Source organism: Cupressus sempervirens, chromosome 3 (assembly GCF_028749045.1).
Source record: "Cupressus sempervirens isolate cs-2001-9-10 chromosome 3, ASM2874904v1, whole genome shotgun sequence".
Lineage (NCBI taxonomy): Eukaryota > Viridiplantae > Streptophyta > Pinopsida > Cupressales > Cupressaceae > Cupressus > Cupressus sempervirens.
Window position 1 is genome coordinate 1,003,968,510 of NC_143120.1, and position 18,035 is coordinate 1,003,986,544.

At 38.5% G+C, this 18,035-nt stretch overlaps 1 protein-coding gene across 1 annotated transcript in view; it reads right to left on the reverse strand.

Annotated features, from left to right (window-relative positions):
- LOC149570133 (cyprosin-like) overlaps positions 1–18,035 on the reverse strand; it is a 128,651-nt gene that overhangs the window by 49,281 nt on the left and 61,335 nt on the right. Inside the window, exons 3-4 of the mRNA XM_089822799.1 lie at positions 7,939–8,033; positions 7,726–7,838 (exon numbers count right to left, since the gene is read on the reverse strand). Coding sequence (XP_089678925.1) covers positions 7,726–7,838; positions 7,939–8,033 — 208 coding nt within the window. The remainder of the gene's footprint in view (positions 1–7,725; positions 7,839–7,938; positions 8,034–18,035) is intronic.

The following is an 18,035-nucleotide window of genomic DNA, read 5'->3' on the forward strand; positions in this document are numbered from 1 at the left end:
AGGACTGTGGAATCACTGGTGGCTACATTTTGAGCCTATAATCGCACTTGCGATCACCATCTGTAGATCTGCAGTCATTATCTTTAGCCTGCAATCAAGCGTAGCAAGCCTGCAACAGAGTTTATGAGCTTGCGATTAGGATTTGGGGTTCCACCGTTGCAGCAAATTGAGTCTGCATTTAATCTACAGGCCTGTGATTTGTCTCTAAAGACCTATGGCTACATTTTGGGGACTTGTATTTGCATTCAAGTTGGTGATAGAGTTTGTGGGATGCATTTGGAGTTTGACGTGAGCCATTACAGCTGCTACAGGATCTTGCATTTAGTTGTGCTTATTAAAATAATTAGAATGTTTAAGAGTATGTATTACAATAGACATTGAAATTTGTATGAGTGATAGTGACAAATAAATTAAGTTTCAATGTTCAGATTTATTGAGAATTTGGTTGCTTGAATTGCTACTATTCCTCCAATGATTTCCCTATTGGAAAAATTTGACAATATGCAAAAGCAATAAACTCGAAATACAAGGAACATTATCATCTCAGTGATCTTAGAGGTTGTTTGCCAAATGTTTAACAAAATGTTGTACATGTGTAACTAAGGAATTGGAAGTGGTTTAAGTTATAACCGGGTGAGGGTTATTACTGTGGTATCAGAGCAGTTTCCTACCAGCCTGCAGGAATTGGGCTCAGTTTGATCAATGCTTTATTTTGGAGATTTGATTTTAGCACTATGGATGGTGACGGGAGGTTTGGTATTCATTATACCTATAGAGGGTGTACTTCTCCAGCACAGGATGGAGATTTTGAGAAACAGGGTATTGTGAAACAGTTGGATGTGCTAGTGAATGAGATGAATCAAAATCACAAACGGATGACACAATTGATTTTAAATCCAAGATTTGAGCAAAGCATGATATTGCTTTTCCGAAGAGCGAAATGTGATGATATAGTTGCAATTACAAATCTAAGGTACATTTCTTATGAGACACCACATGAGTTGGGCACAGCTGAGGTGGAATGTGACAAGAATTCAGACTTGGTTGAGTCAAATGATGCAGTTGTTGGCACAAGTTCCCAGGATCATATATTTGATGGCGATGCAACGATAGTGGGAGTAGGAGCATGTGATGATATTGTCATATCAACAACTACTTTTGTGTCAATTGAGCCATCTGTTGAGGAGTTTAGCAGTATACAAGAGGTTGTAAATGTGTGCCCTGATGATAGTACACGTCATTGATGATGAGGTGAGTGGTGTCGAGGCAAACTCGTGTTATAGTTCAGATTAGCACGGTGGCGAGGTTCACTTCGTGGACAATCCTATGTTTGACATGGATGTATCATTGTCTTATGACAATCCATTGTTTGAGGTTGATGTTGATCACTCACTTGAGTGAAGTTGGACTCAGTTTTCACCATCTACAAATTCGGTTCAGTTTTCTGTTGCAGTAGTTGGTGATGTTCCTACGTCCACAAATTTTGACATGGCTACACCTATTGTTGATACAGTTGGCATGAGTGCATATGGATCTACTGTAGCTACGTCCTTTCCTAAGATTGTTAGAGATGATCAGGATTCCACTCCAGTATATATTATGTGGGTGGTGGCCGAGAAGGAAAGTATGCTAATATTTCTTGTGGAGTTGTCTTTTGGTGATGCCCTAGCTTTTACATTATTAGCACAAATACTGGGTGCTACATTGCAGGCAATGTTGATGGTCCTGATGATATTGGCAAGCTATTGGTTCAATGTTGATAGGGATGCCATGCACTTCTTCATTTGGGATCCAAGTGGAGCTCGGAGTTCATTGTGTTACTGGATTGCTTGAGCACAAACAATCTCAAAGAGGGAGGATTGTAATATCCCCATTTTTGCCATCATCAGAGCTTCAGGGATTAGCCTATTATTGTGATCCTCGCAAGCTAATTATTGTGGATAGAGGGTCTTCTAAGGCAGTGGCTTGAGATGCGAGGGTCTTCTCTCCTCCACAATTCAGTAAGCTACAGGTTGGTCTTTGTTTGGCTCAGATTGGACTTTGTTTGGGCTTAGTTTTGTGTACTTACTATTTGTGGTAAGTTGGGTGTTGATTGAGATGGACCCTTTCTATTTTTGGAAAATGCATTTGGTCACATGGAGAAATAATAGGTATAGCTACTATTTCAAACGGCATATTTAAATGACGAGTATTTTGGGAGTTATTATATTGTTAGTAGCCAAATTATTATTAGTTTATTAAATGGCTTATTAGAAAGTTATAATTTCACTTAAGTTGAGAGCTGAGTTATCATTGGAGGGAGCCATTTATTAATTAGTTCAGCCAAATCAAGCGAAACAATCTAATGGAAGCTTCTAATTAATGTTGTGTGGTGAAGCTTTTTGAGTGAAGTTACATTTTGGCAACAAAAAGGGCATCTGGAGGTTAGAAATACAAGCCCATTTGTTGAGAAAAGCACACTTGAATATTTATTTGCTTTTGTTTCTTTTGTGGCTTTTCCTGAGGTTGTTCTTGTGCCCTGCTAAGGTAAAAGGGTTTGAAGTTGATTGTTCTTCCACAGCTGAGGTATTGTGGATTTCTGAGAATTTGCTTTGTCTTCCTACTGTTCTTACAGTTGTTGGAAGGCTCTATTTATTTTTTATTATTTCAAATTTGGCTGAGAGTTGAAGTCTGAAAATTACTTGGAACATTGATCTGCAAATTAGTGCTGAAGCATATTGATTTGCTCACCACTTCTCTACTATTCTACACTGTACTTGGGAAGTGATTATTGGTAAAAGAAAAAACAATTGCATTGAGAGGAAATTGCTGCTACTCTGATCAATTGACACCTGCGATTTGAGCTGAGAGGTAATTGTGCATTTGGGAGGACTGTGGGATCACTAGTGGCTGTATTTTGTGCCTATAATTGCACCTCCGATCACCATCTGTGGGTCTACACCCATTACCTTTAGCCTACGATCAAGTGTAGCAAGCCTGCAATCAGAATTTATGAGCTTGCGATCAGGATTTGGGGTTCCAGCATTGCAGCAAATTGAATCTGCATTTAATTAACAGGCCTGCGATTTGTCTTTAAAGACCTGTGGCTCATTTTGGGGACTTGTGTTTGCATTCAGGTTGGTGATTGAGTTTGTGGGCTGCGTTTGCAATTTGGCGTGAGCCAATACAGCTGCTACAGGTTCTTGTATTTAGTTGTGCTTATTAAAATAAATTAGAATATTCAGAGGATGTATTATAATAGAGATTGAAATTTGTATGGGTGATAGTGACAAATAAGTTAAGTTTCAACGTTCAGATTTATTGAGAATTTGGTTGCTTGAATTGCTACTATTCCTCTAATGATTTCACTATTGGAAAAATTTGACATATATGCAAAAGCAATAAACTCAAAATACAAGGAATGTTATCATCTCAGTGATCTTAGAGGTTGTTTGCCAAATGTTTAACAAAATGTCGAACATGTGTAACTAAGGAATTGGAAGTGGTTTAAGTTATAACCAGGTGAGCTTATTACAGTCCTGCCCTTTTCCGTCTCAATTGTGGATGCCTTTATACCTTAATGAAACTGAAAAGCAACTTATCAAAAGGTACACCTTTTGATTGCCTCTTCTTAGTGCTAAATATACTTCTTGGCACTTATGAGTCCATCTGAAACAATCAAACCCTCAAACAAGTGCATTATTAATTGTCTTCATATGATTAAGAACTTACATTAAGTTTGACAAGTAGTTGTCATTAATCACATCCCTTCCCCCTCCATTATTTTAATGATTCTTAGTCATTGCATTTAATTTGATTTCATAATAATGATTAGTTTTCTCTACTAATTGCTGCATCTCATGCCACTTTTATCCCTACTTGAATTGTTACTCCCAAGATTCAGGATACAGGCCTTCCATATGCTGGGAAAACAATGTGCTGAAAATCATATTCTACGCGTTAATGGCTCTCACCTTCAACACACAACTTGAATAATTGAGCCCTCAAGAGAGATGTAATTTCAAAGGAAACTTTTGTTTCTAATTTCCACATTTTTGTAAATATTAATTCACTTTCTTGAATCTTTCATGGGTTTCAATAGTTGGCATGAATGGATTTCTAGTAGTATTTATCCACTGAGAGACTTATCGGTTATTATATCTTGAATGGGGGTGTGCATAATGGTATTGACATGGAGAAACTCGGAATTTCTGCTACTTCAATTGCAGCTGAATTTACTCCATTTTTTGTTGAATGGCAGATCGTCTTACTTCTTGCTGTCCATCATTCCTTATCCACTCTTGACTAAAATGATTTTGTGTTTAATCTTTTACCTTGCAGGATGCCAAGATCATGCTCTGATACCATTGTAATGTCCCTGTCTGCTATGTTCCACAATTCATGAATTTTCCCTTTATTTCTCAATGATTTTCTATTCATACATTTTGTCAAACCAATTCATTACACAATGGTCTTCAAAACAAAACAAACTGAACATATGGTTGAAATTGTATTTCTGTACTTTGCAGCAGAAATATTTATTATGTATCATGCACAAATTTGAAAGGGGATAGTAACTTCAATAATTAAATACATACTGGAAACCTGATTTTCCTGAAGAAAAACAGTATGCTGTAACTCTTCTACTGCCAAGTAGAGATGTGCATTAAGCTCTAAGTTAAATCCCTGATACAGCTGTTGAAATTTCATGTCTTAGTGAAAATTGCACATAATTGTGGTTACAGAAGCGCTTTCTACACAGCGGGCCGATTCATGCACATATCACTGAAAGTACATTTTTTGTGCAGTGAGTGAATCCATCCTTGGACTCAGACATGCAATAACTTGAATGGCACCCAATTAAGGCATCCAATAGAAAAAGTGAAACATCCTCAAGTCCTTTCAATATTTCACTTGAACTTCAGCACATAATAAAAGGTGATTTGAAATTGAGTGGAAATCTGGAATCATTATCAATCTGCAACAGTGAACGCTTTCTGCACAACCAGCTATATGTATTGAAATGAAATGACAGCTCGTTGCCTGAGATGAGTCATGTATATTGCCTCATCAGTATCACAGTGATTCATCAGAGCCTCTCAGTGATGTTGTTGCAGCCTCTCAATGATATTAAAGTCGCAGTATCTTGGATGCCAAAGCACCTCTTGAGCCATGTCATATAGTCAATGTGTTCAAGTAAGGTTCTTCTCATCTAATTAATAGTATATTATAAATAAATAATCGTTTTTTAATTACATTGCAATTAGATTATATTATAAATTTATATTTATTTTTTTATTATTACATTTATTATATTTATTATATTTAATAATAGATTTTTTGATATTATAATGCTACTATACTCAATAATTAATATATATCTTTCATTAATATATTAACAATATGGTTGATTCAATAATAAATATTAAAATATATAAAGATTTGTTATTATTTATTTGTTCAGTGATTTATTTTATCATTTAGTACTATATCTTAATCTAAAAAAGGGTCATTACTGTTAATCATCATACAAAGAATATATCTATTATTATATGATTATTACTCCTTCAGATTATGGAGTTGCAATTTATTTTAACCTACAACTGTAACCTCATTGCAAGTATAGAAGGATGAAAACCCACAATTTCTCCAGAGTGGTTTCATACAGAAATCACTAGTGTACTCAAGTGACTAACCTTGTAGTCGACATCAATAAAATTTCAAGTTTATAACATTTGTTCTTTATCAGAAAATCTGATTACAATCTTATGACTCCTTTTAAAAAAGATCTAAGCATGCATAATTCAATAAATTACTAGATTTTCCAATACAAAAATGTATAGTTTCAGTGTAATATTACTGTATAGAAATTAAAATTAGACTTAATTGGATATTACAAATTATTCCCTACATGATACTAAAACTTCAAGTGGGGCATTACATTTTTTCATTCTATATTAAACTTGGTATTGTTGATCCACTTTACTCCTGTGACATTTGTTCCTTCTGGAAGATCCACTAAATCCATTGTGTAATTCTTTTCTACAGTATTAATCTTTCCATCCATGGCTTGTGTCCAATTTTCATTTTCAATTGATATTTTCAAACTGAATTGGACAATTACTTGTGAATAAAAAAAGTGAAATCAAATGAGGATGGTGTTCAAATTTATTTTGATCACAAAACCCCTCGAACTTCTTGTTTGTATGTCATTAAGCTTGCCAACGCTGGATTTGACATATCACTTGAAGAATATTCTAAATAATTTGAACTTGAGAGTCCTACAACGAGAATGCCTATTGTAAGTGGTCACTTCAAATGTAACTTATGATACGAGTATGTCCTAACTCCTAATAGATGGAAGTGTTACTTGCAAACCACCTTGTTGACCTTGACTAGGGATGGAAAGAGGTAGCATAGAGGGAATACCTATAAGAGTCAAAACTTCTCTATTATCTTGTGGTAAACCTGCTGCAAAACTTAAAGCTTTCTCAAACCTCAAAGCAAAGGAATGGTTATCAGCTGCCCCAACATCCCCATGAAGGATGCTGCCACTCGTTTACATTCAGGTCTCCATTCCCAAATCTCCACTGGTTGTCATCAACAAATTTAAGCCCTTGGTTCCTGAGTGTGCAACGAATTTGGTGTAAAAGAAGTTGAGGATTTGGTCTTTGTGACAGCTTGCATCTCACCACTTAAGAAACCTGATTACAAAGAGGGGTGGCCAAGGAATTGGGATCTAAATCTTGAATGTGTTGACTTAGACATAATTGTTGCATAACTTGCCAGAATCTCTTTACATGAGGTGATTCTTTATTATGACATGGCTAGCGGAAGTTTAAAATGAAATTGAACCAAATACTAACTTTGATGCTCCTAATAGAGACAACTATAAAAATTATTGAATAATAGATATTAGATTGTAATCTCATTATGTATTGACATTTGACAAATCACTGAACTCCAAGTTTACAAGCAATTCCCATTTTTGCAAATAATGAGGTCATTAAATATTTATTTATTTTTTATCAGCAATGAGTATAATTGTTTCTAATATATATCTATATAGTTTGCAGACTCAGACTGGAAGAGTACTTGACAAGAGCATACTTTTCAACTTGGCAAATACTCGACAAAACCTTGGCAACTTAGGAAGTGCTAAAAATTAAGATCTCTTAAAGAAGCATATTCTTTTTTGTAAATTCATATACAATTTGTGTCAAAATAAAAATTGACATCTCAAAAGAGAAAATGCAAGGTTTTATAGCAAAAAGATGTGAAAGCTACATTCTAATAAGCATTTTATGTGTGTTGAAATTTTTAAATGTTTTTTTGCGTCTATGAAAACACGAGAATTAAACTTGTGAAAACTCGCTCAGCAGAAAAGAGAGTATCCGGCAACTGAGAAATACTCAAAGAGTTTGCAAACTATATATACACATACACACACACCATACCAAAGCTGGGAACATAGACAAGAACTAAACAGATTCACATAGTATTAACTCTAGAAGGAGAAAAAGTTCAAGGAATTCCAAAGCATGACCTAGATTAAATTATTGCATTAATGGAAATTCCATGAGAAAATCACCAATTTTGTTGAAAAAAAACATTGGACACCATTATAGCCTTAATGCTGAAGACACTATTTAAAAAAATCTTGTGCATACTTCGTTAAAGAAGAATCTCAACAGGTATGCACAATCAAATATTTCATATTGTAGAACATAGAAAAACAACACTCACCAGACTGGAACAATGTTGTTGATAGCAGATTCCTTGAATCCAAGTCCTAGAATGCCATCAAACTTGGCAGTAACAAATGCTAGCCCTGGTTCACGTGTTGCTTCTGTAAAAATCTGTGCCATGATGAAATTTATTTCACATGAATCTTGAATCATTCTGACCATAAAAGTCGTAACTGCAATTGAAAAACCTTCAAATACAACACTTAGAGACCTGATCTTTTACAATAAGTTCACCAACAGAGACAGAGTCCTCGCTCAAGAAACCAGAAATTGAACCACTGCCATAATGAATGCTACAAGATTTTCCTGCACAAACAAAGATTTCTTTTTCATTCCTTGTACATAGGATGTCTAATCTAGAAGCCAATGACGCCATAAAAAGGAACATTTATCATAAACACTTACATTTAATGATCTTAAGACTTTTAATGCTAAGTCAACTGTGAACAACACAAAAACCACAACACGTCATTTCTTTTTTTGTCATGTCTTTTCTTTACCACTTAGAGCCTTGCCATAATTTAGACTAGTGTGGTAACACGAAAAGACATTTTTCGTTTTGTGCATGTGACACTAAATGTGTGTGAAAATGGATATTTGCACTCCCAATGTTGTGATTCTAATATATTTCATGATTGACTAGAAAGGTGTTATATCTACATGAAAATCTAATCCTATTTTGCATTAACTTTTGTCTGGCATGCCATTTTAAGCACTACAATAATGGTGCAATAGAATACAAAATTCGAATAATATTGTTGAAAGCGTGTTATTACCAAACATCAAGTCCAATGCCATCATGACATCAAAGCCATGGCTCAAGACTAGTTCAAATGTAAATGCTTTTTTGATTGTGTTCCAGCATGTTGTTGGATAAAGGTTATCATCGATATCAAGGCATCCAGAAGAAGTTCAATTACTATCATACTGATATCTAAACAGTTGAGTTCTAGAAGTACACTAGCAAGTTATATCAGTTTAAATATGTTTGGATATTATCTTGCATCCATTCTTGTTGGTGGAGCTCATCTTGAAGTGTAGTTAAGTTACTCAGACAGTGAGCTTGCTCTGGCAATTTGTTGGGTTCCGTATTCCGCCACAAATTACAATTGTGATCAGTGATTTGGAAGGTAAATGTCTACACACGTCGAATTCCAGAGTTTTCGGAGTTGATCATCAGCAAACAGTGTTACATCCCAAAATTTTGACCTAATTAAAATAAGTTTATAACTGTTGAGATGATTAGTTAAAACTATCATTGTCATGATCATGTGAAAAGGGAAATTATAGTTAACCGTTTACTTCATGTGAAAATGGCTTGTTATAATATTAGAATCGGTTAACTATTACCATGTTTACTTGTTTATTTATAATGGTAGTTAGTCATTGTTACATTTATTAGTAATATATTCTAATATTTGATTTAAATTGAGGAACTTCTTATTATTGTGGAAATGTTGCTCTAGTGTTTGCAGGAGCAGACGAGGGGGAGAAAGCATTGCTAAATGGGATTCAAGGAATGAGGCACTATCCTAGTTCATTGTTCGATCACCAGGTATGACCTCTAACTACCTTGATAAGGATTTAGCGAGCTCACAATAGAGTACACCGTTGAACAATCATGAGTTACTTGGTCAAACATATAAAAATAGTAAATATCTAAAATTCTTATTCAGTATTATTCTCTCTATTGTTTTGAGACACCGGCAATCTTATCACAAGAATATATATATATATATATATATAAATGATGCCACCATGATACTAGGATGATATCTATAAATCGTACTTATTAATATATGTTAGCTGACGGATTGTCGTCGATGGTTTTGTAGCCGACGGAGTGATTGTTGTCAATGTTTTTGTAGCCAACGGGTAAATAGTTTGTAGCGGACATAATAATTGTGGTCGACGGACTCCTTCAGGAAGGTTCGGTGGATAGTATTTATATCCCATCTGGGATCATTGTAATTCATCATTAATCATTCATCTTGTGAAGCATAATGTAGTGTTCTGGCATATGCGAATAATCCGAGGAGTTCTACTGTTTGTGTCCATTATCTGTGTGCATTTCATTAATTAATTTATGTGGTAAACATTTGGCATCGTTGCCTTATGAATCTGGAAGGTGGGAGGAATGAAGATTAATGCCAAATCAGCTTAACAAGGATCGAAATAAGGCCAAGGGAAAAGATGGAATCCATACTGTACAAGAACATTTAATTCTGGCACAACAAGCAAAGCGCCGAAGGAGATTCCAGAAAATTGCCGACAAAAACAGGAGCGCGGAGGAATTGTTGGAGGAGACTCGACAGTGGGTGGAGTTGGTGGAAGAAGCACGGGAGGAGTTCTTGAATTTGTGTTCGTCGAGGGAAGAGAATTTAGACGGAAGAGCATCGACTCGCACGGCTCGGAGTGTTGAGGGAGCACAAGAGTGGAGTGACCTCTTTGTCCCGAATACACTTCCGCGGGAGACAACTTCAGAAGATCCTTTTTCTTCACCAAGGTTCGCAGCTGTTGAGACCGCCGATGTTGGAGTGTAGACTGCCGGTGTGAAAGAGCAGATCGCCGGTGTTGAAGTACAGACCGCCGGTGTTGGAGTGTAGTCCGCCGGTGAGCAGTCCACTGATGTGGGAGTAGATTGCCGGTGTGGGAGTGCAGTCCACTGGTGTGGGAGAACAATCTACTGGTGCAGGAGACCAGTCCGCCGGTGTGGGAGTGCAGACCATCGGTGTGGGGGTGAACAGTGCCAATATTGTAGGACCAAGCAACACCTGTTTACAGAAACCAATTGTGATGGCGGGACCAAAAGAAAAACTACCGAAGTTCGATGGCGATGGTACGGTCGATCCCATTCGACACTGCAAGACATGTGAAATGATCTGGAGGGCAAATGGCATAACTGATGAAGATGACTAGATGAGACAATTTCTGGCAACCCTACGAGGTGTGGCAATTGACTGGTTTACTAGTACAGATCCACAGAAGCTAGACAGTTGGAATAACATTAAAAAGGAGTTTTTGGCCGAATTTCAATTGTTGCGAGACGATAATGAAATTGTAGCAAAGATCTTTAATACCTAGCAAGGAAAGAACAAAACTGTTCGTATTTATGCCAGGAAATTGAAAGATTTGATAAACAAAATGGAAAATAAGCCGGCGGACGAACTTCAGAAAAGGTGGTTCGTGGAAGGCCTACGCCCTAACCTGCGAAAGAAAATGAAAATTGTGCTCGCAGAAGATCTTTTTCGCATTTGTACCGTGCATAAAACAGTCTTCCATGGAAATTTTTACCTCCCGCAGACTGCTACCGCCACGTTTTAACCTCCCGTGGGCAAAATTTTCATTCTTCTGTGCTGAGATTAAAAGAAGGAAACTCAAGCGCTTCTAAATGGCGACTGGAAAGGAGCAATGAGCGCTGCTTGAAGTTTGAGGGAAGTAATCTTCTGTTCCGCGTTCAACCTGAATCTTCAGCAATTGCTCCAGGAATTTGAACGTCTCGAGCTGACATGCACCTTGGAACACGAATCAAGGAAGTGCTTTCTGTGTGAGTAAATATTTACCAACATAGGAGACTCTCAACTTCAAACCATGAAAATAGCTTGGCCACGGACAGTTTCTGTTAGTGCCATTGGGTTTGAGTTTGTGTCGAAGTTATTGCAGTGTGTATGCGGATTTGATTGTGCCCGGCTTTAGCACGGCTTTCCAACAGTAAATTGGAGATAGTCAGCGATGTGAGTGTGGTAGACTGGCGTACACTGGTTATGGGAAAATGCGAGTGCGTGTGTTAGCTGAAGATTCAGTGTCGTGGAACACAATATCATTGGTGGTTGAGTACAGTGTGGTCATTTGTGGTCATTTGTGCTACAAATTGGTGTCATCATTTGTGCGGGTTGAGTTGAGAAATAGTAAATTATCCCAGCAACCTATGGATATTCCAAGTATCACATTGGCAACAGAAGGAAATTCGACAAAAGATTGATTTTCTCAATTGTGGCGTTGGGATTGAAGAGTTCTTCCGCTGTTATCTGTTGCCTTACACCTCCATGGGAAAGGTGTGCTTGGTTACGGCATAATTTTGTTGGCCTCTTCCACGGGGTAACGAGTGGAGGAAACTTATATAAGAAAAAAAGAAGTCGTTTTTGCATGGAATCAGCAGGGAAACGGAAGCAGTGGAAGAATCAATTGGCAGTAGATATGCAAAAGCATTCAAGGGTTTTGGCATCGGGGATTCGGGTTGCAGGCCCCTCGGGTTCCAGTAGCAAGAAGCAGAAGGTCAGGGAGGAACTCACTTATCTCACCGTCCAGTTCGAGGGTCTTAATGGGAGCGAATGTCGGAGGTGGTGGCAAGAGACTCCGGAGGCAGACCAGATTAAGCAGATTCTGATCCGAGCACAGGTACATTGGGCCATCCAGCTTCCCATCTTCTCCATCCGGTTGTTCGAATCAGTATTGTGCACCATAATAAAGACATATAGCCTGCGGAGCAGAACAAGTACATTCATGTACAAGAAGCAGCAGATGACGGTGTCTTTTAAACCTAGGGATTTCACTAGGGTTTTCGACATCCCTGGCCCCGATGGTAAGAAAGTAGAGATCAAGAACCACAAAGTCTCACGGGAACAGAAGGAGCATTGGATAGATCTAGTATGTCGGGATCTTACACCCATGGAGAGGGATGTAGCGGTTCAGGGGTCAAAGTGCAGAGGGCTTCGCAAGGACCTTATTCGAGAAGGTCACTAGCAGTGCATCATGGACGTCATCAAGAGCAGGTTGACAGGTGCCACTCGGGCTTCAGATATAGCGTTGCCGCAGGTGGTATTCATGAATGGCATCATGCAGGTTATGGTATATGATTGGGCCTCAGTACTTGCCGACAGGATGGAGGAATTCATGACGCTTCAGCACCGAACATTTTTTATGCCACACCATGCCATTGGGCTGTTCCTGGAAGCTGTAGCTAGCCAGATACCACTGGATGATTTTGAGGCTCCTCCGAGGGGCAAGTTGGCAGACGAGGAGCCTTCCATATTCTATTGGTGCCATTTGGATACAGGTGGAACAGCAGTGGGCCAGAAGAAAGTACTTTGAGGACTAGACACTTCTGGAGATACAGACAGCTGATGGGAGGACACTTCGGAGAATGACGAGGTTGAGTTTGTGGAAGAGGAGAAGAGCACTTCGGTGGAAGTTGGCGGTGAGGCAGCATTCTTTACCCCTCCTCAGCTGTCAACTTCGGCACACTTGACTAACTGCATGACAGTCATTCCCCCGTTTGGCCAGTGCCATGCCCCAGTCGTGATGACCCCTCCAAGGGTGGAAGAGGTTGTCCCACGGGCAATGATGGAGATGGCCCCATGGACAACGACAGAGGTTCTCCCACAGACAATGACAAATGTCCCGAAGACAGTCACTGATATATTGTCGATGGCTGTAGCGGAGGTGATTCCAGTTGTACCAACGGAGCCAATTTCACAAGTAGATGTCGTTACAGTTGCAGTCTCATAGAGAGCACAGTTGCTAGCGCCGGAGCTTGACCCTCAGGTTCGTTTGGATGTGATTGATTGCGATGCAGTTGTCACTGTTTCGTCATCCTTATTAGCAGCGGCCGAGCCAGCCGAGTCAGCCCAGCCAATACAACAGGAGAGCATGGAGTCCGTGCAGTCAGAGCGACCGGAGGTGATGGATAGAACTAGTGTGTTTTTGAGGCAGCAGTTCCGACTCACTCCTGCCAAGCGGGGTCTGTCCATTCAGTCCCCCAAGTGGTCAGGAGCATCACCGGTAGTACCAGAGCCTCAACCTTAGGAGGGAATGCCACAAGCCGTGGTTACGCCAATAGTACAGGAGGCAGCATCGAATGTGGGCATGGCTCCCACTGATGAGGAGGAGAATAGTGATGCGGAATGGTCATTGGAGGACTTCGCCAAGGAGGATTATGGGTCAAATGAGGATAGGTGCAGGGACTACCTCAGGACTATGAAGTCTGTGTTGAAGAAGGGACACGATGTGGCAATTCAAGCTTTGACTCGGCGGAGGGAGGGGCATTTGATCCGAGCGTATATGCGTGGGGTTTGTCCTCAACGATTTTAGACTTGTTTTGTGGATAGAGGTTGGCCGGCAGTTGAGATGCCTCAGATGTTGGCAGATTGGGCTACTGAGCTGGAGTTGGGACCTAGTGACACCCCTCTGATGAAGCTGGCACATGAGATTGTAGGATTGTACAAGGATGTTTACTATGCTCGGTGCGCAGAGGCGGACAGGGTTGCAGCAGAGAGATCGTTGGCAACTGAGAGAGAGGCTAGAGAGAAGCTAGCCGCCAACTTGGCCGACCAGCAGGCAGCATGGGCAGCAGAGCGGGCGGCACTATTGGCAAATATGGCAGCAGTGGTGCAAGAGAGTGACGTGGCTAGGCAAGGTATGGAAGCGGTTGTCCGAGATAAGGATGCGGCTGAGCACGAGATGCAGTTAGCTAGGAGGCAGACTATAGATGCTGCGCTTCTACTGAAGGAGGCCGTAGAGGTTAATTCACAGATTCAAACAGATCTGCGCATCAGGACAAAGAAGGTCTATGAGTTGCGTCACCAGCAGCACTCTTACTCTTCTGGGACACCTCCTCCTTCTCTCTAGTATTTCTTTTGTTGTCTATAAGTTGTCTCCTAATTTTGTTAGTCGTCAGGAGACAACTTTTTTTTTGGGGGGATGGTGTCAGCCGACGGATTGTCGTCGGTGGTTCTGTAGCCGACAGAGTGATTGTTGTCGGTGTTTCTATAGCCGAAGGGTAAATAGTTTGTAGCGGACATAATATTTGTGGCCGACGGACTCCTTCGGGAAGGTTCGGCGGATAGTATTTATATCTCGTCTGGGATCATTGTAATCCATCATTAATCATTCATCTTATGAAGCATAATGTAATGTTCTGGCATATGCGAATAATCTGAGGAGTTCTACTATTTGTGTCCATTATCTGTGTGCATTTCATTAATTAATTTATGCGGTAAACAATATATGTGTGTGTGTATATATATATATATATATATATGATGTTAGAAATAAACCATATTTCTCTAAGCTACACATGTATATAGATGTACGTATATCTATAAGTTCAATTTTAGATATAACAAATAGCATGATGAAATCATATATTTAAAAATTAAAATTATATATATATGCACATATATAATATCTTAAGAGAAGGAACTTATGATAAATTTAAAACATATAAATTCTTTTAATAAGAGGCGGCCATCTCCACTTGGCACCCTCCTTCCAAATTTGGAGACCCTTATGAAACCATGGATCTTTATGAAAACTGTCATCTTGAACCGAGCGGAGAGCTTAAGGCCCACAGGTTGCAATGCCGAAGGTGATATTATATTGTGCATCTTGCAACGGACCAAGACAATATACCAACCAATGATTTATCTTTTTTTTTCTTCCTCACAGTTCTACCTTGTTACATTCTTCCTGTCATAGCAATACCAAAGATCAGGCCATTCAGAGCCACACGGCATAGACACAACCAACTTTCTCTTTGGCATTCTCTTCTCGATCAGGTTATGTTTCTTTCACAACTCCAAGCCTCTTTTGCCATGATTGTACTATGAAATTTTGTTGAGGCTGAAATGAAAACATCTCTGTAAATCTTTAGAGTCGTCCATCTCTGAGGCTCGATATGCAGAGACCTCTTACATTATCTTGTTTTCTTTTTCTTTATCTCATTAAGAGAGTTCTGTAACAAAAGTTTGATTATCAAACAAAATATGTGATTGTACATGTTAGTACTCATTGTATATCAATTGTTGGAAATCATTCCAAGATCACCATGTGATAAAATCTCAGTATGGAGTAATAGTCTCCAAGGACTCATCCTGGGCTAGTGAAGCCAATGAAAAAGGGTGTAGGAGGAGAGGATTCCTGCAAGGGAAAAGTAACAACAAGATCAGAACTGCCATGTATGAACATTTAACTTTCTATAATTAGTTATTAAAAGAGATCCAAGTCAGCTCATGATTGTTCAATTAGTACTCTATTGTCAAGTCGAGCAATGGTGATTAGGTATTAGAAACCCATCTAAATCCTTGGCCAAGGTTGATTAAAGGCATGCTTGCCTGTTTTGATCACAAGATACTAGTGGTGCCAGCTAATTAGGCATGCCCACCTATTACTAAGTGGACATTTTAAACACCGGTATGCTCAAATGGATGGATTATAGTGCCCCAAGTCTAACCCGGGGTAGGGAGGGCCTTTCTTGTTAAAAGATTGTATGGGGATTTATAAGGTCCAAGGTTGGGAGGTTAAGCTTAAGTCAATGCTTCTCCTCTTCTCTGAATGCCAAGGCTTGATCAACACAACGCCAGTTATTTCAGTTACATGTATAAAATCTGAATTATTATCTATCTCCTTGTTAATTTATCAACATAGATTTCATTTCTAGTTTCTTTTCAAATAAATATAAATGCCTTAGATTACAATTTGTCAGTTTCTTTCAAATGATTATAAATAATTGAGAATATGATTGTCGATTCTTTACAAATGATTATACATGGATGGGTTGGAATACATTATCTTTAGTTGTAGCCTTGTCATGATAATATTTTCTTGATGCAGATATATGCTCATTTCCTCTATGTGATCATTTAATGGTTATAAATTCTAGGACACAAACTTTCTATATATAGTATAGGGTAAATACTTTGAGACCTAACCCTAGGGAAAAATCATCTATTTTTAACTTTGGCAAAATTGGTATGTTACAAATAGAAAGTTGGAAGTGACAAAATGTTCATTACATAAATTAGTTGACTAGGTGGTTCTAGTTTGGTGCACCAGAGGAATGTAACATTTGCTCATCTGACATAGTGGGTGAAAGATCGTTGAGACCAAATAAGTTACATTGGGTGACACATAGTGTTTCACTTCTTTTGGAGTCACCAGCAGGCTATTGGATTTGGTCCATCACGCATTTGGTTAAGAATTATATTTGTGGCCTACTTGCACATGAAAAAAATTATATTAGGCCAACATGTGAATGTAATAAGCTATGTAATGCATATATATAGTAGATCTAGGATCTGTCCTGGTTGGTTGAAAAACTATATCTGAGAGTGCGTATTATAACATACGATTGATGTGCGATCAAGTCAGGTAGTCTAAGTTTCTCCTCAATCATTGTGTGCTTTTATTTGAAGATCTTGTGCAATATGGAAGGGAGTATCAAAAGCAAGATGTGAATTCAGTCTAGAGGTCCACAATACATCTTACTTTGGTATTGTTAACTCCAGAAATTGCACCCTATCTCTACATCAAAATACTAGAGATTTCTGGAGAACATTGGATCAGTTTGAAGGTGTGGGTGACCTAAAACAGGACTAAACTTCTAGATTCTAGGCCGGTTCCTATCAAAAAATTTCAATGGTATATCACTTGTGAACAGATAACTAGAAAAGAAACTTGTGAGGAAAAGGGATGTGAAGAGACTGATTTAAAACAAATTCCTAGGTAAAATGGCCATACACCAAAAGATTATGATCAAAACTGCATTTTCTTGAAACACAAGATGAAAACTTTTAGCAATGGATATACAGATACAATTTTGGACACATTGATCTGCACATAAGTATTTCAAAAGAAGACCAAATACTTGAAAGTATTAAAAGGAAATTAATCACATTCAACACCTACAATAACTAGTATGATTTTTGACCTACATAGAACAATAACAGTCACCTAAAGATGCCTAACGGGAAAAATCTTAAAGGTTTCAGGATAACACTTATAAGAAATATCAACCATTAATCTGCATACAAGAAATGACACCAAAAATAGATCTCCAACGCTCAATATATTCCTTCAAGGTTCTGAAAAATACATTTTCAATATGAGACAATACTGAAGACACGGTGAAAAGTAACCAAAGGTCTCTGCTCAATACTTAATGCCTTTTAATACAAGTGATAGAATATATCAAAAAACTCTTTCAACAGCCAATAAATGACCCTCAAAATGAGGAACCACCCTAGGTTGAAATCATAGAAAAAGGCTCCAAAAAAGGAGTCAATCCTCATCAAAAATGATTACTCACTGCCCTATAACCCCACTTAGTCATAATAGCACCCATGACCCACTCATAACCACCCTCAAAGTTCTCCAACTAATCATAAAAACCCCCAAAAAAACCTAGTCAAAACCAAATCCGACCCAAACTGAACCCTAGAAAAACTCCTCACAATCCCAACCAATTCAAGTGTTCAGTCAAAACATAATGACTTTAATCCTCACTTTTAGACACATGTCTATGGCATATGA